Genomic DNA, 23,840 nt, shown 5'->3' with positions numbered 1-23,840 from the left:
CGCTGCCTTTCTGATTCCTTTGTTCGTAGCTAATTTTGGAAGGAGAAAGGTGCTGAAGACGTTCTACGAAAAGGCACAGCTCAGCTGCTAGGGCTCAGTCTTCACTGAGAAGAAGAATATGCTGTTCTGCACCAGATTAGCTCTGCATTTGTTAAATTTGTTAATTTGTTGGGATTTCTAAGAAAAGACAGGGAGAAGTCATCTCTTGACAGCCACTTAAAGCACAGTTCTGTGGCCTGGGCACCATCCCCTTTTTAGAGTCTGAGTCTAAGCTGAATGCAGATATAATTTGTGTCCTTATGTTCTTTTTTTTTCACATTGCCAAAATAATGGTAGGTAACCATAATGCAGCTGTGAATCAAGTCTAAGAGGGCAGATCAAGTCTAATCAAGTCTAATAGGGCAGATTTTACCTTACAGAGTTACCTTAAAGTTGTGCAAGCGTATAAACATCCTACTAAGGCACAGTATTGCCAGCTTGTCCTCGTGCTGCTCCTGCACTGCCACTCTCCATGAGGTTATTCGCGTTTCCAAACGAAGTGCTGCGTCCCAGGAGGGGTTGCTCCCTCCCTTTCATTTTCCTGCCATGGAGATGACTGTGCCCGCTGAGTCTGTGCGACTGCAAGAAACCCACACAGTGCAGGGCCCTCGGAAGGAAAAAAGGACATTTTATCTGTGGCTATATTGCTGGCGCTTTCACTGCGTTAGATCAAAGGRCTGTGTGAAATTCCCTCTCAGGAAGCTTAACCCTGATCTCTGTCACTCACTGTAAGCCAAATCAGCGGCAGGAAAGGCGAGAGACTGGATTTGCTAATTCAGAGCCACCACTCTGTGCTCTTTTCTCCTCAGGATGCAGCTTCAGAAGTTCTAGTTTGATTTTTCCGAGGCAGTTACATAGCCAAGGAGCTCCCAGGATACAGCCGGACGGCAGGAACAGTCACTGCTGCCATGCCTCGTATTTTTTMAGCTGTCTTGACTCTGTCAACTGCRCGACTGCAGCTGGAAGCACAGCCTCATCCTCCGGGGAGCGAGCACAGACCCAACGGGTTTCTGTGGSCATGTCGGCTAGTGTGTAAAAAAGAGCTTTTAAAAATATCAAAGATGCATGAAAAATAGAGCGTGGGGTCTGCGAAAATGCAAGTTCACCTGCTGCACCTCGGGGACTTGGTTTGAGCCGTTTTGGGTTTCTTAGGGACAGTCACGGATCGCTCTTTGCTTGCAGCTACTGCTGAGTTTTCTGCCATGGTTTTGTCTGTTTCCTTGCCACRCTGCCTGGAGGTGCAGTGAGACCAGGTTCAATATTTTATTGTGCTCTTTAAAGGTCCAATAAAAGGCTAGGCAGCCTGCAGAGCTCTGGCAATTAATAAATAGGCTCTTACTTCCATTTTTCTGGAAGGAAATAGCATCATGTAATGAAAAGATCCTAGGCGAGCCTGGGCGGGGGGAGGAGGAGCTGCTCCTTGAGGGTTTTTTCCCCCCTCCTTCTGACCTGGAACATCTCCAGGAACAGGATATTGCATGGAGAGGATGGCGYGATTGCACCTCTTTCAGCTCTGTCCAGCACCCCAAACCTGAACTAAAGCACAGGGATTTCAACAGGGCTGCGTGTCCGTATGTCACCTTGCATTTGCTGCCAGCGTTCATTCATTTCTGCGCACAGCCAAGTCGCTGCCTGGCGTGTGAACAGTGGCCAGGGCTAAATGCAGCTGTTCCTTTTCRCAGGCTCCCTCCTGCCCGCAGGTGACTGCAAAGTGCTCCCTGCGCGGGATGCTAACGGAGCCCCTAGGGACACCCAGCAGCGGGGCCCTGGGTGCGACACGGACACGGATCTCTGCCTGCTCCCTCTGCATGTGTTTGTGAAGCCAATGGGCTTTTCATTCCGTTTTGGAAACCCGCATGGAAATTTAACCCCTACAGCTGCCAAAATTAGGACTCTTCCTCAAATTTGGAAGAATAGGAAGTCATATTCTGCGGCCTATCAGCTTGACMAAGTGGACTTGAGTGTTCAAATGAGGAAACAAGGTTATCTCCTGTATTATTCATGTAGCACCAGAAGGTTCAAAGCTGGCAAATTGAGCAGGGCAGCCCCATCCTGCAGCTCTGCTTCGGAGCAGCACTGCCAAAGACTGTCTTTTGCTAGCAGAATCATCTCTGACTAGTCTTGCTATGTGCAAATTAGACAAAAAAAACCCCAAAAGACAGGTATGTCAGTCAGGGGCAAGGATGCTGCTTGAATGAGTGGAATGTGTATTAGGCAGTAAGTGCATGGATCATTCTTTTAAGTCATTTTTGGAGCCTTGTGCTTCAGAGCCGCATGATCTCTTGGGCGAAGAGGGAATACACTGAAAGCTGAAGGGACTGTCACTGTTTGAAGAACATTCAAGAATGATTTAGTGAGTTTGTCAATTCCCTGAGCTTCATGTATCCCATCAGTCTTCTTGCTAGCAACAGAAAAGGCTTCGGAAGACAAAGTTAAGTACAGGGCATGATTGATTAGCTTTCTGTAGAGAGCAGAAACAGGAACAGAGAAGGGATACTTGTACGTCTTGGAAGCAAAGTGTTCAGCTTTATCTTGTCTGAAGGTCTCTAGTCTGCCTTTCAGAATCAACTTTTTATCCCTATTGAAGACTATGTCATGTTTCTTCATACTTCATTTTGAGTGATACCTCCAAATAATAAACCCTCTGGAAAAAATATTTCTCTGGATTCCCTCTTTTGGATATAGAAAGGATCATTACTGTGTGCCTGATTCCAGTGGATTTCCCTTTTTCCCCTGTCCCTTAAAGAAGTGCGTTGTGAACACAATGGACAACGGAAGTGAGAGTTCCCTTCCACCTGCTAAGGGCACGTCAGCTCCATCACGGTCCCGAGAAGCCCTTTGGGTGCATCATGACCACGGTCACCTCGGCCTTCCCCTCTCCCAGGGACGTGTGAGGGACAAACTGCTTCCTCATGATCCTCCCCAGCCGTGACCGCAGCCCTGTGCGCGCGTTGTGCCTTCACGCACTCCCTGTCTGGCTGAGCAAACATCCCCGCAGCGAATCCGCTCCCCTCGCAGCATGGGAGCGGGAGCGCTCGTCGCCTTTGGAGGATCCCGGGAATGCGCGAGGGCTTCTTGGTGCAGCGTCTGAGATTCCTGGGGCCTGTGGAACATTTGCTCTGGGAGGAGAAGGCAAGAGGTGAGGAAGACACACGAAACCCAATGGAAGGAGGGTCAGTGTGATGTTCCTGATGCTAAAAAGGGAGAAAATGAAAAATATTTTTAGAACTTTTCATTAGTACTAATAGGGCAAAGGGGGTGTGCATGTAAGCTATTTGTGAAAGACTTTTAAAAATCTTTTGTTTGCTTTAGTTATGGCTTATTTAAGGTAAATGTTAGACATTCACTTGGGAGAATAAAGCCAGGCTTGTACTCCAAAGTCAACATGTTCTGCACTTGAGCCGAAGCTGGTGAGAGCTGCCAGGAGTCGCTTGCGAGGCCGTGGCGCTCGGAGCGCTGTCTGCGAGGGCACGTGGAAAAGGCTGCAGGATTTGTGTCCAAGCAGCTCGGAGGCTGTGGGTCTTCCCAGTGCTTCTGCAGGCCCTGCTGATAYCTGGTGCTCAGGCTCTGGAAATGTAGGAGCGCTCCTGAATCAGGTGGAGGACGTGGGTTCCTGCGGGGTGTCATGGGCAGCGTTGGCCTCAGCAGCACAGGGCAGCAGCGTTGCCTTCATCAAGGCGGAATTTACGCCCGCGCTTAAATCCCACTGGCAGCCGGGGGCTATGAATACAGACCTATAGCTCAACACATGTTTAAACACTTTCTGAGTGGAGATGGATGTAATTATCAGCTTAAATACTTTGTTAATTGCTTTTCCTGTGTGTAGACAGCCAGGATTTGCAAGCTTCTAGTTTTGTCTAGAAATACACAGGACTTCTCTTTGAACATTTAATAACCAATCCAGTATAAATTCAGGGAAATTATGAATTTTAGTGGAACTGCAGTAGGCTTTTAGGAATTATTTGGTCCCCCCAGCATTCAYATCAGTGGTGACTTTGCAGTTCGTGGTGTTTAAACCAAGTTCATGTGTGCTAGCATCAAGAGATGCACCAAGGATACGAGACCTTTAGTTAAGATTCATGTGTCATCACAACCAAAAATATTTTAAGAACAGATTAGACAAAGTTTCATACAACTTGAGGCCATATGTTCATCTGTGAAGGATCTGGAGCTTGTTTGATTCATCATCAGAGGGACTGAGCGACTTGGGTAGTGCTTGGTTTTCCTGAAGAACTATCGCAGCTCTGCTAACGACCTTAATGCAGGAACAACTGCCTTTTGAATTTGCGTCAGCGCTTTGCTGTTAATTGTAACACACACGTGACAAGCAGCTGTGTTTTTGATAGGATGTACATCCCGTATTTTCCTTAGGAAAAACAGGATTATCCTTTGGAAATGCCTGGAGAAGAGTGCTGAGTTGGACTCTCTTTTCCCTAAGTTATACCCCTACCCCTACGAGCATTTTGGTTTCATTTCTGCCTTTTTCCCTTGTTGCAGGAAGTATTGAATTAAAAGGATGAACAACCATTAGGTGTTCACTCTCCTCAGCTTGTGTTTGAGCAGCAGAATGTAAATAACTCTGCAGTCATTAACGAGGTTGAACTTAAAAAGGAAAGATGCTACAGAAGAGATTTTCTTCTTCATCCCACTGCCAGCAGCAGTGCAAACTTGAGGAGACAGGTATTTCATGTGTGCAAAGAGCTCTGCTCTCGTGTGGCCAACTGGCCCGCTGCAGCAGGCACCGAATTCGGCTGCAGGTAGTTTCTCCCTTTATCTTGGGGTAATTTAGAAATGTGGCTCCTTCTTTGAGTATTTCCTACTGGAATTTCCTTTAAGAGCAGTCAGACTTACACAGCAATTGCGTTTCCTTTCTTCCTCAAAGGATCCTGTCTTTGGTTACAAGGCAGAGGCTGAGCGGTCTCTCCGTTGTGCTGTCTTGTGGTATCTTGTGCTACTTGATTCTGAGCAGGCCTTGGGAGCACAGGAGAAGGAAGGAGCTGGGAAGCCCAGCCAGTTCCTGAGGCTGGAGCAGGGCTGGAGCAAGGCAGACCCTCCTCCCTGGGATCCGTGGGCTGTTGGTGCTGTGCCCGCTTGCACAGGACTGGGACTGTTGCTCATTGTGGGTTGAGATTTGTGCATTTGGACGGTTCATCCCTGCAAGATGGGATGGTCACATTCTTGTGACAGGAGCTTTTATCGAATGGCAGATGGCAATGACACTTATGCCACACTTTTGATGATAGGGTTGGATTCACAGGAAATCTCCATTCTCCACGGCATCGACTAAAAWGTGCTTTGGTCGCAACATGAGGCACTGTGCAGTTACTTGACTTGTCACGCAGACAGCAAAACCTGGCCCAGTTTGCRTGAGAATCTGCCTTTTCAAAGCAAAATAGCTTGAGCTAAAAGAGGCAGCAGTGTCTGCTATCCCCAAACACAGCAGCACTGCAGCTATGCGAACGCCSTGTGTCGGATAGCAGCTCTCAGCAAGTCTGACCTACCAAAATGAGGAAAGCAAAGTTAATTTTATGGATCCTGTGCCAGCTCTGGCTCTCGCTGGCAACCCCTCGTGATCTGCTGCAGCTTACTGGCCTCCAAAGAGCGTTCACTACGCCTGTCCACAGCAGGAGTTCAGCCAGGACCCAGCACACCCCGCGCGGAAGCGGCCGTTTGCAGCCGTCGCGCTGCCCAGCGCCGAGGAGGCCGCGCGCAGCCCCTGCCCGGGCTGCCAGGGAGCTACTGCACTTGCTCCCTCGGGCATTAGCATCTCAGCCCATCTGTGTCTGATCCTAAATTACTTGTGACTGTGAGAGATAAGGGATTTTCCCAGTTAAGGGGAGGGGGTTGGAAGATAATTTTTGTGTTTGATATTTATTTTAATRGTCCAGCATGTAGAAGGCATTGGAATCCTGGGAAGTATAATTTAGGTGACATTAAAATACCAGTAAAGATTAGATATTAAGAAAAAAGACCTTCCATCCAGCAGCTGCTGCTTTCTCTTAAGAAGTTTCTCCTTGGTGGAGGAGCAGGTGACAGTGAGTTTGATGAACATTGAGAATGAAATCCTGTAATAGCACAGTCAAGCTGCAAGCCAAATGTTATACAAAGACCCTGGCAAGACAAAAAGAAGAAAGAAAAAACATAAAAGACTTGGTATCGCTGTAGTTTCTAGCCTCAAAGGGCTTCCCAACCACCACTGAAGTGGCTGTTCTCATTTGTGGGTAAGGTGAAGATACTTAGCCCCATTTTCAGAAGTGGGGAGACCAAGCAGTTTGCCCACCACTGACCCRGTGGTGTTGTCCTCACAAGAAAATACACTGAGAAAGTTCTTAAATTAAACGAGCTGCATCTTCCGTGATGGACAGGTTCTGCCCAAGAGCCTGTTGGAGAAGGGGCTGCATCCCAAGAAACACATCTGCAGCTTTTCCACAGGTAGGGGCAGTCCTYGAAAACATTACACCAGTAATACCACAGACTTCATAGCATTGAACCTTTGTTTCATACATTAGCTGAACTGAGTGCAAATGCTGTGTTTTAGAGACATCCCTTTTCATTAGTGCAGCTGTCAGGACATTCTGCATCGTGCCTGCGAAATGACGTCTTGTGTTGCCAGCTGTAGTGGAGACTGGAGACTCCTCGAGCACCACAGTCCTTGAAAAACATGTTTGATGCCCTGCCTGCTATATACTGGAGGGAGACACGGTTTGCAAGTCATATGCTCATCTTCTCAAACAAATAGAGTGTCTGGTACACTACATCTGCCATTGATGCTGAACCATCTACAAAACTAGACCAACATACAGCTTTTTAAAATATCAAGATCTCTCTTTTCACCGTGCAGAATCTTCAGCTGATACCAGATCCTGTCACATTCAGTATGTTCATGTGAGATGAAAAAAGGGTGATATTCACATGTACTATTTCCAACTATACCAAATGAAAAAACACAGGAGAAGGATTAAAACCATCTTTGGAACTCCAGTTACAGAGGAATTGAACATATACTTGGGGAAGGCAGGTTTGTAGTATTGCCTTGGCGTAAGTAGAACTGGAGAAGTCAGTTTGCCTTTCCAAATCTTAGTTTTGTCTATTTGCAAGGCAGAAATACAACTATTCCTTAACTTTATAAAGCAGTTTGAATGYATGGATGAAAGAGCAAGAAAGCCATGTTGTTATTACAGACTTCCAGGCTATTTAAAAGTGCACAAGCTGAGTTTTTTTTCCCCATTTTTATATTGCATATGTATTTATTTAACACTAGGAACCCTAGACTATCTTCAGTAGGTTGAGTATCTGATGGGTAAGTCAGTGAAGACTAGTAACAACACCTAGAAGGGGTGATGAGCTTGGTATTCCCAGCCGTTCTCATGGAAATAGCCCTTTTCCTTATTCCAGAGGGAGATTCCAAGTTATCACAAAGATCCTGGGAAACAGCAGTTTCCCTGACTAGTGCACTCAGGGACTTTCCATGAAAATCCGAAAGGCTGGTGTTGCTGCAGACAGGGAATTCAGCATTTCAGCCAGCTGGGATCCTTGTGTGACTTGAGATTCAAGCAGTAGTTTACTAATTGGTTAGTTGCACTAATTTAGGTTAGAAAACCTTCCATTGGTAAACGCTATGACTTAGCTTTAATAAGAAAACCGTTTGATGGCTCATGGCATTAGTGAATTTTTTTTCCCCCCCTCATGTGCTTCCCTCAGATTATTTTTAATGAGGTTGGAATGGGTTTGATTGGGGAATTTAACAGTGTTTTCCTGGTTTCCGTGCCTCTTTGCCAAGTTGATCATGAAAGCTGCTTTTTCATGATGTGCGAATTTCTCCCCATTTGAAGAACGAACATCACATGCGGCACGGAAAGAACATTTTAGAAATGAGCTATTAAGCAGAAAGGAGGCACTTTCAGTGGCCTGCAAGTTGCACAGCAACCAGGGGAACATCTGATTTCTCAAGTGACTTTGACTTTGGCTCAGGGGGAAAACAGGTTTATTTTTCCCTTAAAGCTTTCTGTCATAGGCGATAAAGAGAAAATATGTTTATACATTTCCCCCCTCAGAAAAGAAGTTGTACCTGATCTCAGAGAAACAGCAGTCGCTATTACCATGTAAATTACTGCAGAACACATGCGGTCGCAGCTGCTGCTTGAGATCTTAAAATTGCAGCGTGGTCTGTATCTGYTGCCTTTAAACGTAACTTGTCGCCTCTTCTGAAGTCATAGATTAAAAGCCAAYAAACCAAACAAGAAACCGTGCATGATGTTTTTTCATTCTCTCTGGAATTGTTGCTTTCATCCCAGATTTGGCATTTTATAGTAATATTTTCTGGTAGTTCTGRGCAACAGGTCTTTGCTGTTTCCTATAGATAGTCTCCGTATCAACTATTGCCCAGCTGCGGGTGCAAACATGTGTAAGTTGCTTCAAAATCAAATACACTTCTGATTGTCTTTCCTGGTATTCTCCAGAGCTGCCTGGCACTTGTGTGCTAGAAGCAGCAGTTGAGTTTATTATTGTAATAGCACATAAATGTCCAGCTTCATAAATGCTTGCTTTTTCTCCTGGAGATTTTATTTGCAATACTCATTTTGATCAGTCCATCTACTCAAACTACCCAGTCCAGATGTGATCTAATTTTGATCCAGGCACTCTGTTACAGCATGTAAAATATATTCACAAAATCTAAAAATGCATACAGAAATGAATGACTTTGTCAGACCTTGTCTGACTTCCGTCATGTGTTAATTTGCTTTCTGCAACACTGTTCACACTGAAAACCCATTCTCAGGAAGAAGCAGACAAAGATATAAAAGCTGCAGAAAAAGAGGAGGAGATCATCATTGTTTCTTGATTTCTGCCCTCTCTGAGCTCCATTCCAGGAGTTCTTCCCAGGTTATTTCTTCAGGTACTGCGGGGGCTCGGGAGAAGTGTCTCCAAGTGCCATTTGTCATCGGAATGGGGGCTTGAGATGCCACCACCCCCTCACACAGTAGGGATAAAATATTCAGGAGAGCCCTGCTGATGAGTTTGGCTGTTGCCGTTGAGTGCCTGACACCAACCAAAGCATCTTTCCTTTCCGACTGACCTTGCTTGAGTCATTTTGCACATAGCAGTGATAGCGTGCTGCTTGTAAGAGTGCTTGRAGAACAATGTGCAAAAAGTCCTCGTGCACACAAAAAACATTGGGCAGTTTCAGCAGTGGATGGATATTCAAGAGATACGGATGCCAGCAAAAGCTTTTATTAAGAAATGGTTGCATCGAGTCGGATCTCCTGGTGGCTAAGGCCTATGGAATGCTGTAAGTACAAATGTGTGAGATATGATGAAAAGAGCCTTGAATCCATGATATTAACGTGCACGTAAGGGGTGATTTACGTGAGAGCCCAGGCCATTGCTTTGTTGACAACAAAGGGATGACAAAACAGGGCCTATCTTGTGTTTAGAAGACAGTCCRTTTGCCACCATGGCACGCTCCTTCCAAGGAGCTCGCCAAGCCTGCTTTGTAGCACCTCTTTGAGGTCTGTGCTCTATGGGGAATGCTCCTAGCACTGCTGTGTCAGTTAGCAGTGGGATTCTYTCTGATACAGCCATATCCTGCCATAAATGTAGTTATATTGTTACAGGATTATTCTTGTTGATAACTGTATCTGTGCTAGGACAGTTTTTTTCTGGTTTAGCAATATCAGCATAACGTGCATCCTCAGAACAACTCTTGAGGGATTTTTTTTTTTTTCTGGAGCTTGTGGAGCCCAGTGAAAAATCTGAGCTCAGCAGATCAGAGGGATAACTTCATTAAGATAGATTAGAAATTAAATTCAAAAAGAAAAGCAATTATGTTTTGATCTTGCAGGCATCGCTAATTGGCTGTGGGAATAGGGTCCAKAAAGAGCATATTTCTTCTGCAGACTATGGGGCTTTCCAGGTATAATCAAGAACATAAAATCTTCTGGCAGAAGGCAGAAACACTCTGGCTTGGTTTGCAAATCCAAGGGCTGTTAGGCATTAAAAACATCTAAAGTAACTGCAACCTGAGCAGCTACCTGGTCTTCTAGTCACTGCTGAGAAATGCTGGCAAGGGTCTCGTTGAGGGAGTGGGAAAAGTGACTTACTGCTTTCTCTTTCTTACGTGTGCCCTTCTGCTCCATAGCCAGCTTTAATATAAGGAGTCRTGTGGACTCTTCCACATCCAGCGATCAGGAGCCTGTCTGAAGCAGCAGTTAGTAGGAAGAGGATGGGAAAACTCTCAGCCCCTCCAAGTCCCTCTCAAAGGCTGTGTCTCATCTCCCCTTCCTTGCTGCCCCGGAGGGTTGTTTCTCACCAGTCATGGGCAGTATGATGGTGCCTGGCCCTTGCCTGGGCAGGAACAGGTTTATTGGGGTAGCTCTGGAAGTTGTCACATGGAAGGAGGGGTGCAGGAAAGGTGAGGAGAGYTGGCTTGGAGCTGAGGACCCAGCGAGGTTGGAGGGCACGTGTGTTCTGCCTTGCATCTTGCAGCAGTGCATGTTAGCACCTTTGGAAATGGCTTTCACCTAGAATAAGAAAGAATTGGTCAAAAGGCTTCCCATCCAGCCCTGAGCACACAGCTGGTAGGTCCTGTGGGCGCAAAGGGGGGACGTCAGCCACACAGCTCCAGCCTGCCAGAGTGACTGTCATGAGGCTGAGGTCGAGCAAAGCCCTTCAGAGCTAATTGTTCCTGTTCTTCCTCCCCAGTTTGTCGCTCAGCCCAACTGCCAGCAGCTGCTCGCGACTCTTTGGTACGATGGCTTTCCGGGATGGAGGCGGAAACACTGGGTGGTGAAACTGTTGACCTGTGTCACCATCGGACTGCTATTTCCCGTGTTGTCCGTGGCGTACCTGATTGCACCGAAGAGCAGGCTGGGACTGTTCATTAAAAAGCCATTTATAAAGTTTATCTGCCACACCGGCTCCTACCTAACGTTCCTCTTCATGCTGCTGCTGGCATCGCAGCACATCGTCAGGACYGACCTCCACATGCAGGGACCGCCACCCACCATCGTGGAGTGGATGATCCTGCCCTGGGTTCTAGGTAAGTGTCCCAAGCACCCGCGCCTCACGGTGACTGTGTGGGGCCTCACTGCAGCATCACCAGCCCGGAAAGAGATTTGGCAGGCAGCTTCATGGAACAGCTGGGCTCCTTCTGGAGCAGCAGATCTTGTTGGCCTGGGGCTCTTCTCATGCTCATGTTGCCATCTGACGTGCCTTGAGACATGACCCCGAGTAAACTGCGACAGACACGGCTCCGTCGCAGCTTCCCGCACGCTCTGTGCGAGACCCCGGCGCAGGAATTGGCTTCGGGGTTGTGCTGGTACCGAGCGGGTCACGGCTGATGCTGGCGGAGCTCCACCAGCTGGCACGGGGCGGGAGGCAGAGCCGGGAGCTGCCRCGCTGCTCCCCATGCGGGTACCTCCCGAGGAGCCCGCAGAGCAGCGGAAAAGGGAGGAGAAATCTCACTCTGCCTTATGCTGATAGACACCGATCAAACCAAAACTGAGCTCTCTAGCGCGAGCAGATGGAGGATGAAGGAGCTGTTATCAAAATGTCACATCGGAGGCTCTTATTCCAGTGTGTTTGGAGAACCGTGAGGCAAAGGAGGGTCTGTATTCCCTGAAGGTCGGATGGACAGATGAGGCGGTGGGACAGATGGGTGAAAGTGGGTAGACCCACGAGGGAGAAGAGCGGGAGGCAGTTTGATGCGTTTTGGATGAGCGGGGTGTATCTGCCCTTTCCCACTCGGCTCCAACGCTGCAGAGCAGAGAACATGGGGGCTCGTGAGAGGCACAGTCTCGGCTCCCATCTCCCTTGCTCTGCAGTTGAAACAAAGTGCTGCTGTGAGCTGCTGTGTTACCAGGAGGGCGATGGTCTCTGCACCATCCTCACCCTCCCCAGCCTCTGCCCATACACCCCGCTCAGGCCAGTGCATGTGCCAAAGCCAGCAGTGCTGAGGAAAAGCAGGGAAGGAAAATGAGCTGCAGACATGTTCACAAATCGCCTCCCGTCATGACCCAGGGCAGCTTGCTCCTTTCATAGCTCCACGACATTTTATCTCAATGGTAACTCAAGCCTCCTTATCTCACTGATCTAATTTATGGCAGTGAAATACCTGTGTTGGTAGAGGTTTCAGAATAATCTGAGAAGGCTCAAGGTCTTCTCTGAGCTTACGTGGTTTCTTCACTTCGCCCTTACCTCCACACCTTAAATTGAGGGAAGTGGTGGACATTTCAGCAAAAGTGATGTGCAGATGAAAGGAGGATAATCCACAAGGAAAAATGTCCTTTCAAAATGGCCTTTCACGGTTGTCTACTTCTCCTCTTGAGTTCTTTTGTTTTGAATAAATAGAGATATTGTGGGACTGCTTATTAAACGGAGACATTAGAACAGTTTCACCAGATTAAAGGTTATTATTTATGAAATATCTCCTGCTCTAAAAGGAGAGAGAGAGAACAGGCACACACAGCATTGCTGTAACTATAGTAACCAGCAAGGATAACTCACTATAAATACAGTATACGAGTTCTTCAACAGGATCTTTTCCATTGATTTATTTTATGGTTTTGAGCACATGCAAAGATTTGGAGGCAGCTGTAATAAAATTACCTTATTGGCCTTGACATTATGTTTGCCTGACCGCTGACCTGCTGGCTGGCAGATGAAGAGCTTGGATTGATATTCTGATGGTTGCAGCAGTTTATTTCAGCACTATCTGCTCCTCAGATTGAACTTTTAGGTCCTAAAAATGAGTTGCAAGTGGCAGTTCAGTTTAAATGACCATTGCAGTGTCCTGTTGCTGGGTCTGCATAGCAATTTGGGTAACTGCATTGACTGCACACCTTGAGATGTGCTCTGTATTGTTTTTCACACTGAATGTTTCATAGCTTTAGTCAAGGATTGTGGTGTAAACTGAGTAATTCAAAATACCTGGGTACTTTGAGAAGTCTCAGAAGCATGTGGGTGATAGAGGAACCAAGCTGCTATTTGTTTTTCACTGGTCCATAGGCTCAATAAAGTGCTTTAAGTGTTTTTGAATAAAGGATGTGGTCAAATAATTTATTATTTGCAATGAAAACGTTAGGTGAGATTTGCAGTAAGGTAATGAACCACAGAGCTTCCTGCTTACCCTATAGCTATAGCAAAGGTGAGCAACTATCGTATTATTATTAGAAGACATTTTGGGTTCATATCCTATAAGATCAGACAATCTATTAGAAATGATACCAAATACAGTCCTTTAAATAGTTTGTGCATAGCAAATACTTGCTATCTGAGTGAATCCCCTCACACCAGTTAAAATTCATGTGTCTCAGGCAATCTCCTGGTGTTTTCTCTCTGGAGCCCTGGGTAGGAAGCCTAACTCTGTTTCATATCTCTTTAGATTGATATTTTTTGTAAAATGTGTTAGAAAATGCCTCATAATCACCATTATTATACTGAGTAGAGAACAGGAGGGATGAGGCTGTTCATTTAAAATTTTTGTAATAATTTTTTATTATATTTGGTACATGCTGATTTAATGGCAAATAAGATCTCTTGTCAATGGACTCTTTCTCTTTCTACAGGTTTTATCTGGGGAGAGATCAAGGAAATGTGGGATGGAGGATTCAATGAGTATGTACACGACTGGTGGAATCTGATGGATTTTGCAATGAACTCCCTCTATCTTGCAACAATCTCCCTTAAAATTGTCGCCTATGTCAAGGTACAGTAACCTGGAATGGATTTGTGGAACTGTAGCTTGTGGGAGCGGTAGGTAGGCACTGCCAAAATCCGAATTAAAGATGGCAGAGAAGAGCTGCCTTGCAAGCAGCCCAGTTCTGAAAATTTGCTTGCAAAGTATATGAATGTGTTTGGAGAATGATCTTCCTTCTCCTCCTTACTGCTTGATTGAGATGGAAGTATTTGGGCTGTTTGGGTCTGACTGAAGTTCTTTGGGCTGTCTGTGCTGTAGCTACTCATTTGACAAATATGTGGGTTTTTTTTCCTTACTGTCAGCGGGCCTCTTTTGACATTGCTAAGCCCACTGAAAACATGATTTTTATAAAAACAATAAAGGAAAAAAAGCATAAAATTATCTGAAAACTCCTACAGCCAAGGCATATAATAGTAGCCTGTGAGCCCCTGTGGATCTGTAGGTTACTTATCAGGAGTCTATKAAAATCTGCAAAGAAGCACAAGCTGCCGGTAGGAAGTTTCCATCCAAAACACCAGAGTTGGCTTCTCCTCTTGAAAATGTAGCGTTTTAAGGGCAGGCTTGGAAATGACAGAGGGAGAGGCAGGATCCGTAGAGCTGTGCTGCAGATCCTTTGCTGTGGCGCTCCGTGCATGGCAAGCGGCCGCATCCACGTTCATCCTCTGAAGCACATTTTAAAATGAACAGACGTGATGCTCAGCGTTAATGCATGCCCGGCTTCGGAAGCCAGATGGCCCCAAGCGCTTGCTCCCTGCCTCCCTTGGAAGCTGGAGACGACACGCGCAGGGCCTCCTGCAACCCCCTTAGGCTGTGGCTCCCTGGGAGTGCAGCTGCAAGGGCTCCCGAGCCATTTTTTGCTTGGCACGAATCAGCAGGAGCCCCTCTGTGCCCAGGGGAATTGCACCGTGTCAGTRAAGCAGCCTGGCTGCTCCTGAGCCACGTAGACGCGTGCACGTTCCCCTGTGCCGTGCTCCTGCCTTTGCCCCGTCGTCGGGAATTGCTCCTTGCAGCCCAGCGTGAGCAGTTGCCCACAGCTCCCTCGCTCCGTCTCAGCCAAGTGCAATGCAGACGGAGGAGAAAAGAAGTGCAAATTTCACAAGCTCGTTGATGCCAAAGAGGGAAGATTCTTGTATAAACTCTGTAACAAGCAGCCCTGCTGTGGGCCCTACTTAAAATCCAGGAGGTTGCATAACATGGAGCTCGTGTTTTTCAAAGGGAATCGCTTGAAGATGGTTGCTACTCCCTGAGCAGGCAGCCCTGTAGCAGCATCAAAGCAGGAGCAGATTACATCTTTTTTTCCCCCCAACACTCAGAGCTAGCAAGGAAATTAGACGCTTGAAAGGTTGGTCTTTAAACTGTGAGCAATACAAGAAATGCTGGAAMTTGTAAGATTCATGAATAAATCTTAAAATGTTAACAATCTCTTTCTTTCTCACACACAAATTGCTAAAAGAGCCGGGCATCCACAGATTTATATGGTCACACACTGGGATTTAAACTCCCAGCCAAACCACACGTACAAACAAAATACAGCTTTGTGTATAGGCTTTGTATGAACAACAGAAGCCTATATGCAAGCCACGAAGACATATATGCTGGCACACAAAAGAAACCTAATAGGAATATACCCATTTGAATGTGGATCAGACCCCTGTGGATTACACCTGGCATGTCTAAGGTCTAGTGCTGACAAGGACCAATGTCAGGGAATTTGGAGAGGTTCATAAGAACTTACATAGGATCCAYTTGGACAAGCATGCCCATAGGAGTTCCCATCTGACCTATGTCACTTGGAGATTGTGGCCTGAGCTGAAACACAAGGTTTTATAACCCTGATAATGGCTTCAATATCCTTTGCAACATGACTTCCAAGGCTTTTTTGTTATTTATAGAACAGCCCAGGGCTGGAAAAGGCTGGTATATGTGCCAGTACACTGTAGCCTAACACTTCTTGGAACTTCAAAGGCTTACATGGACGTTTAGCTTTCCACCAAATATCAGAAAAAAGAAATTGCGTACGGTCACTAATGTTTTCCATCCTTGGTTTTTACATGGAGACCTTTTTATTTTTTTTTCTGATTTGACCAATTTCCAAGACCTGGCATCAATGTTGTCCAGTACCAATTAAATCTGCAGGCTAATTATAGGGTAAAAATACTTCCTTAATCAGTTTTCATTTGCTACATTGAATTATCCTGTAATGAGGAAACGTAAATGTGACTGCTTAGCTTAGCTTATTTGTCCTGCTCTTTATATGTCCTGCTTTGTTCCATCTTCATCTTMTGAAGTCTGACCCAAACAACTGCAGCCCACTCAGTTGTCCCAGGTGCCCAGCTCTGCARTGGGCTGTTTGTGGTCTCGTCAGCGGAGCTGCACGGCTCCGAAGTGACTACTGCCTTCCAAGCAGGGATATGCAGTCAGTTTACAGAGGGGCAAAGCATCATCCTAAAAAATTGCTTTAAAAATATATGTGAGAAGAGAAGAGCTTTCCCTGGTCCTCTCTATGGCATCAACGCTGAACCCAAGCAGAGAGCCACAGGGCTGAGTGTCCAGCCAGGCTGCCGAAGGGCAAGGACAGCAACTGCACCATCATCTTCCTCRTCACCCCTGCTGGGGGCTGGCGAAGGGTTAAAAATGTTGGCCCCTTTGCAAACATTTTAAGAAGCATCTCCAAATGACAGGAAGAAAGTCAGTCTGTGATGTTCATAAAATAAAGAACAGTTTGGAAATGTCAGAAGCAATCAGAGGTTATGTTGAAATGCCTTTGTGTGATATCCGAGCTGCTTAATGCAGAGACATCAGCGTGCTTTTAGCTCCATCCCTAAAAAAATGCCAGCTACGTTCATCAGAGCTTCAGAATTAAATGGAAAGTRCTTACAAACTCATCCGCCAGACCAGCATGATACTACACCTTTCCCTTTAAAAGGTACAAATATGATTTTGAAAGCCCTAAACACTCTGGCTACATTATTGACTGTATTACTGTAAGTACATTTTTGCCCTTTTCTAGTTGTTAAATGAACAGAGACATCTGATAAGGGGGTAAATGATTCCTTGATGGTAAAATCTCTGGTTCTGTTGCGCCTGTGTTAGGCCAGCGTGGCTATGTCCATGCAAGCAGCTCTGAGGTACCTGTTTGCGTCAGGCTGCACTTGAGTCAGTCAATGCCTCTGCCTTTACAGTTGTCTTACAAACGAGTTAATTTTATAATTGATGCACTCGAATGTAGCCAGTGTTTCAGCTGTAATTACGACCTCTGCTTTAGCAGCTTTCCTAAAATYGCCATGACAAATTAACTAATAAGAAAATTAATATGAAGGAAGAATTTTGGTTCTGGGCTGTTGGCACTTTTTTTGAGATTACTAAGGAGAGCATCCACTCCTTGTGTTGCAGAGCTCATTGCCTTCCCTCTGCCCTCCCTGCTCCCTCCCTTGCACTGAATGTGCAGTGGGTGTTCGCTAGGGTTAGGTTAGATACACCCAACACAGCCAAAAAACCTCGAGGAAAACTGGTCCCACAAAACTGTCCATATCACGGGGACAGAATCTGGCAGGGGAATTGGTCATTAAAGCTAAATCTGAGCCCGTGTCAACTCAGCTTCAAGCCTCAATCCTGGATGTGAGTCTGGTGCTGAGATGCAGAGCTGAAAAGCACTTGTCCCTCATCAGTACCCGGTTAGCATTTACGCACAGCACATTCATTTTAGCAGGTGTGACATTTGAAGCTATCTCAAAGCGATTACAACATAATTCACTTTTATACCCTTGTTATTTCTTGCAGTATAACGGCTCTCGTCCAAGGGAGGAATGGGAAATGTGGCACCCGACGCTCATTGCAGAAGCCCTCTTTGCAATATCCAACATTTTAAGTTCCCTGCGCCTCATATCCCTGTTTACAGCAAATTCACACCTGGGACCCTTGCAGATTTCTCTGGGACGCATGCTGCTAGACATCCTCAARTTCCTTTTTATCTACTGCCTGGTGCTTCTGGCTTTTGCCAACGGACTGAACCAGCTTTATTTTTATTACGAGACCAGTGCCTCGGAGGAGCCSAACAACTGCAAGGGGATCCGATGTGAGAAACAGAATAATGCCTTCTCCACGTAAGACACTCTTTCCTTCCCCTTTCTAACGCTGGCTTCCTCTGTGCCCTGTTTTGCCTCCCTTGGCACGTTGGCTGTCAACACGCTGCGTCAACCTGCCTTTATTTAGGCTTTGGAAGCGGCGTGAGCGAYGGTGACGCAGGGAGGGTGCGAGTCTGTCCACACCACGGGCTGTTTGTGATCCCGTGCCTGAAGTTTTACTGTGACCAATGCATAATTTCAGCATAGTTTAGAAAATGGACATCCCCTTGCTGAAATAAGTGCTCTGTCCGATCCTGGGGTAGCTAATGCAATATAGGAGACGAGGTAAGCATGGAAAATTCTAAGAGAAACCAATGTGCTAGAGCAGCAGCACTCYCACCTTTTACAGACACACAAGCACACACACACACATATATATACATACATTTTATATATCTGTGATATTGAAGACTTCTCCAATTCCCTTGGGAGASATCAAAACGACAGCAAAATACATTTTGCAGGAAGTGCAGGGTCTTTGCTGAGATGTTGGCTTGGAAATGGCTGCGATGACAGCTGGCTGGGCTGAAAGAGATAGCACATGCTGCAAAATACCACACATTGTCCTTCTAATGTATTTGTTTTAATTACTACTAGTGGAAATAATTATAATAATCAGCCCCCATCCAATTGCTCTTGCTGCTTGCACAATACTTAAAAACACAATGGGGAGAGAAGTAAATAAAGGGCCGTCTAGGAAAGGGCCTGCGCCCACGAGCCCGCAGAGCAGGATTGTTGTCCACCAGTCCATGCTAAACTAAATCAAACTGCTCCTAGCGCCCAGGAATTCTCTGCCTTTCCTCAGCTGAGGCCTTGGGGTTAAGGCAGGGCTTTTGGGAGCATGGCCTGTGTTCTGGAAAGCCCTGAGGCCATGGGAACAAGGAGCCGCAGGCCAGCTCCCCGGCAGAGCGGCAACGCCGCCGGCTTGATTAATTCTCTCATTAATTCTCCATCCATATCTGGAGGAAGTGGATGGAATTGCGCTGCGCTAATGAAAAACAGAATTAAAGACTTCAGTCTTTTTTCTGTTTCAATTGCTTTGAATCCCCAGCAATGTGTCGTGCGGTCCTGGCACCGAATTAACCGGGAGAGGCTGCTGCTTCCGACAGCCCCRGTGCGGCCTCAGCGCGGGACGGGTCCCGCAGCCCCGCTCGGCCCTGGAGCCTGTTAGCCCGGAGTGGCAGCRAGCAGCCCTGGAGCAGCTCTGTTCCCCTCCTGCCTCCCGCTCTGGAGCCACCTCTCTTGCCAACCGGCCGCTTTTCACCATCAGCGGACGAATGAAGGCAACAACAGCATTGATGCTGGGCTGGGGAAAAAGAGCATTTGATCATCAAGGAGAAAAGAAAGGCCAGTTTCCGAGAACGCTTCGGTGCTGTGAGCTCAGAGCAAGGCATGGATCCCGTCCCAGGCTGGCTTGGGTTTCACGCAAGCACAACAGGGAGCCTGGCCCGCCCAGAGCCTSCAGTCCCACCAGCAGCTTTACTGATATTGTTAAAATACGTTAAGAGATAACAAGGCTTCCTCTATGTTTAATAAAGAAATAGCAGTCTTTAGCTAAGCCTTATTTAACTGCKTTCTCACTCATTTAATAAACCTAACAGCTGGGGTTTAGGGAGCAGGGTTTTTGCTCCAAAGAGTCTTTATAATTTTGGCTAGTGAAAAAACACAAAATGTCTGTTAAACAGAAGGAAACTGAATCCCTTGGTAACACACAGGGAATCACGGGGCGTAGGTGCCAGGAGGACAGATCCCCGGTGTGTCACACAGAGTATTTGAGTCTATTTTTATTGATTTTCTAGTAGGAGCGTTTGAAAATATCTGCTGACCCCCGGCCAAAATGGAAACTCTTAAGCAGGCATATAAATGTGCTTTCTGTGATGACAGAAATGTCATTTTTTGGAAAGCCAAAACAAAGATGCCCAAACAGAGCAATTATTTAGATTGCCGACGATGTATTTGACGTGACGGCGAAAGGTCACTCGTCTGCGTCCGCAGCCAGCAGAGCCCTGGCGCCATCTCCCCAGCGCCCAGGCCCAGCAAGGTCGGCTCTGGTTCAAAAGACTTCAAAAGACGAAAGCCTCCGAGGCTGAATTAGGCGGTGACTCTCCTTGATTTCAGTCCTTAGTGATCCCTCGTGACCTGCAGGTTGGTGGCGGGAGCTGCTGTGCGAGCCAGGGGCTCTCGCACTCTGGCCTGCTCARCTTAGGAGCCCTCACAAGCTCTCAGCCCTGTTCGAGCAGAAGGATCAGGAGGATGCAATTTCTTGCAGTTCCTTCCTCCTACTGCTCCCCGGTTGAGCACAGTCTAACCCTGGCCACGACGTGCTTGAGGCTGTGCACCCCAAACAGGTAGCTGGCAGAGCTGATAGTGATGAAGGCAATGTTTAATTAGGAGAGGTTATATCACTTTTTAATATTCATTTAATATTTAATTTAATGGGGGCAATATTTTTTGTGCTCCCAGTAGASCATTCCCAGCACGGGAATGCTTGCAATAGCACTGACAGAGCTCTCACATGGGAGGACACGCAACCTCAACATGTCCAGAGCTCCTGAAGGCACTAAGTGCTTTCTCTTGCCTGGAGTCATGTAGCCAAATAACAATCTGGGTTTTTTTGCAGACTTTTTGAGACCCTCCAGTCACTCTTCTGGTCTGTGTTCGGCCTGCTGAATCTCTACGTCACCAACGTGAAAGCCAGACACGAGTTCACGGAATTTGTCGGCGCCACGATGTTCGGCACCTACAAYGTCATCTCCCTGGTGGTACTGCTGAACATGCTCATAGCCATGATGAACAACTCCTACCAGCTCATTGCTGTAAGTTGATCTCGTTCTGCCTGCTCTCGCTTTCTCTGCTCCCTGGGTGTCTCTCCTGGTTGCTTGCAGCAAGTGCACATGTCCTGGGAGGCTGGAGATGCTACCCTGTGTCTCCAAAGCCAAGGGCTGGAATTCCCACCCAGGAGCCTGAATCAGGCCCGTGGGGGAGGTTGTGCTCTGTTGCAGTGCTGCCTGTCTGCAAAAGGCTTCTCACCTCTGCTCTGCCCATGTCTTCTCCTGTAGACTAACTTCAGTGATCACCTTGTCATTAACAGCTGGTTTCCTTTGTAGCAGCGAGGGGGTGTAAGCGGAAGCCTTCCCACTGCTYCCAAATGTGCCTTGTTTTCTGACTGGAGGGATTTGTGAGGTATTTCTGATAGCTTTCTTCCTCTGCCCTATTATTATTTAACTATTTGAAACCAYGTGTGTCAGGAACCAAGTCCTGTAATTTTTTGTTCCCTGGTCTTCCCACTGAAATTAAATCGCCTCCGTCTGGAGCTCAAACCAGCTCCACAATCCGCAGGCCGGTGCTTCCTGGCAGAGCAGCTCCTGGGCAGGTCAGCTCTGGTCCCAGGCAACTCCCTTAGCTGTAGAGCCAGCTTTGAAGTCAGTTTTAGCTTCACGTCCAAGCCCTCACTCTGAGCTTTCATCTCATCCTGTGTACCTAAAAAACAATGGACATTTGTGGTTAAATTTGCCACTGGATTGAAAACTGAAGCAGCACAGCTCGGCAGTTCAGGGCTCTTTAGATAAACTGCTCCTCAGCAGGATCGGTGGGCGCAGGAGCTCGTGTCCACAACATGTCAATAAACACGTGGGCACTTTCTAGTTCTGCTTCCCAACATGACAGATGTTGTACACTGAGCTGATGAAGTGTGAGATCCTTGGCAAGCAGAAGCAAGAGTCAGGAAAGTTATCTGTGTCCTCAGCTGGTCACTCAGAAATACAGGCACATCAGAGACTGCCTGCTGTAGAAAACAAGACAGAATAAAACAGAGCAAAAGGACCCCACACCAGCTCACCAATTCCTTCCACTACCAACTTCCCAGAAGGATCTCTGGGGAAATGTCTGGATGAATTCCTCTCCAGGCTGAAGCACATGGAGCCGCGTACTGACTGCCTGCTTGAACGGTTCCCYGTTGCTGTTGATCATCTGCTAAATCAAGTGGCTCCTAAATTCAGTTATCTAGACAAACAGAGCACATATTCAATTGAATCAGTGATACTTTTGAGCCTCTGATCTTTATCATGTTAAAAATTACAAGAAAAACTGGGGCATTGACCTTGCTAGCAAGCAGGCAAAGAGCTTATCGYGGAGGCATCGCTGTTGCGGCGGCGGTGTCAATGCTCCCAGCACTGGCAGGCTGTGCAGTGCCAGCCCTCGCGTCCCAGGGACGCTGCATGAGGGGCAGGGTGCAGAGATAAGCTCTGTGGCTGTTTTCTCCCAGGCCCTCGCTGTGTTTTCATCATCCCAGCTTGCCGCTGACACAAAGCCCAAGCCTGAGACTGGCGTAAGAATAAAAGGCTCTGCGGCTCCCTGGGCTGCCAAACTCTTCTCACACTTCCCAAGAGCTGCCAAGGCAAGCGAGACACCGAGCCCGCCTCAGAGGGCCCCTGGGTGACTGCCACCAGCAGGGAGCTCCCACCGGACGACGCGGGACTGGAGGTCACTGGTGGAAGCAGCTCTGTGCACAGGGGCTGCCCAGGACAAATCCGAGGATCCTGCCTGCACTCACCGCATGGCCTGGGCACGGGGAAGCACTTTGCAAGCGGCGTGAGGCCCCGGCTCCAATTAATGACCCTGGAGTCCCGAGGGGGTGTTTCCATGTGGCTTAAGCAGCGATTCCTGCTGAGGGCAGTGGCGTATCCGGGGCGCAGGAGTCGGCCCCCGCAGCCGGTGCCCGCTCCTCGAAGGCCCCGTCCCGCACGCTCTGCCCGCCACGAGCTCGCTGCTTGCRTCTCCCACGGGCAGGCATCGATTAACCTCTTCCTCGAAGAAAACAGCTCATTAATAAATGCTGAGCTCTCCAGCTGTGGATCTTCTTTGCCCTCTCGTTAGACAGTGCAATCCCTTCTACCCCCTCCTCGATCTACAGGTTGCTGACCTGGGCATTTCTCCCTCCTGGCATTTCTGTTAGACTGAGCATACCCAGAATGAGCTGCTGCAGCAAGGGAGGAGGGCCAGGGCCGGGGCGGCTCAGCGTGGGGCACGGGTCCTCTTCCAGTGTGCATTTTGGTAGGAAACCTTTCATGGTGTGCAGGACTGGAGGGAAATAAAACGAGCTAAATGCCAGGGAGGAGAGAGCATCTTCACTTGCTGATTCCCCTGCAGCAGTGCGATCAGGACGTCTTAATTAATTCCACTTGCTAACGGCAGCAGCTCTGCTGCAGTGCGACCAGCCCCTCTCCTGCCGTTCTCCAGGCTCGAGGACATCGCTGCCTGAGCAGCCTTCAGGCTAACTCTTCCCCACCGTCCCACATCTCTGCTCYTTCTGCTGTCAAGTGAGAGAAGGCAGAACTAGGCTCCTCTTTCCTGGCTCCCGCCGTGGCTCCCGAGTGGGGAGCAGCTCGGGGCTCCGTGGTTAAGTGCTGCAGGTGCTCAGCATGAGACCGTGACACGTCAGCAGAAACCAGAGCAAGGCAGGAAAGAGGAAACTCAGGCATTAGTCCGGCACATTATGGACTCCTGACTCATGGAACAGCAAGAACTTTTCCTTTTTTTTTTTTTTTTTTTTTTAATACTTTTTTTGACCAAGCTATTTCAGCTTCAACAGATGTATTTTCTGGGAGTACCCCAAGGCGATTTCAGTATTGAGTTCTTTTCTTAGAGCCTGTGCTTTTTCACTTTTGCCAAGCCATTGCGGAGAGCGGCTCATGGGAGACCCCCCCACACATCTCCAAGARGAGACAGGCGATCCCCAAAACCGGATGAGGCGGCCGTGTGGCGTGGGTGGCATGGGCGGTGTCGCCCTGTGACACTTCACGTGCTCTGCACGACAGCACAGAACGTGGCTGCACATTATGCACCACCGGCATCTCCAGGTGCCTTCCCCGCGGTGACACAAGTGCCGTCGCCCCAGGAATCCGAAAGGCATTTGTCACCACGAGCAGGGCAAGGGCAGTGGAGCTGGTCTTGCAGTGGCCACGTGGCTCCATCCCTCAGAA

General features: G+C 47.6%; 1 protein-coding gene across 1 annotated transcript in view; it reads left to right on the top strand.

Annotated features, from left to right (window-relative positions):
- TRPC5 (transient receptor potential cation channel subfamily C member 5) overlaps positions 1–23,840 on the top strand; it is a 49,356-nt gene that overhangs the window by 16,175 nt on the left and 9,341 nt on the right. The window contains exons 3-6 of the mRNA XM_026044541.1: positions 10,741–11,077; positions 13,605–13,744; positions 17,516–17,838; positions 20,480–20,675. Coding sequence (XP_025900326.1) covers positions 10,741–11,077; positions 13,605–13,744; positions 17,516–17,838; positions 20,480–20,675 — 996 coding nt within the window. The remainder of the gene's footprint in view (positions 1–10,740; positions 11,078–13,604; positions 13,745–17,515; positions 17,839–20,479; positions 20,676–23,840) is intronic.

This window comes from Nothoprocta perdicaria, unplaced genomic scaffold, assembly GCF_003342845.1.
Source record: "Nothoprocta perdicaria isolate Ctin4 unplaced genomic scaffold, notPer1 scaffold_370, whole genome shotgun sequence".
NCBI lineage: Eukaryota > Metazoa > Chordata > Aves > Tinamiformes > Tinamidae > Nothoprocta > Nothoprocta perdicaria.
Note: the sequence above shows the minus strand (reverse complement) of the source record. Positions and strands in the feature narration are given on the sequence as shown.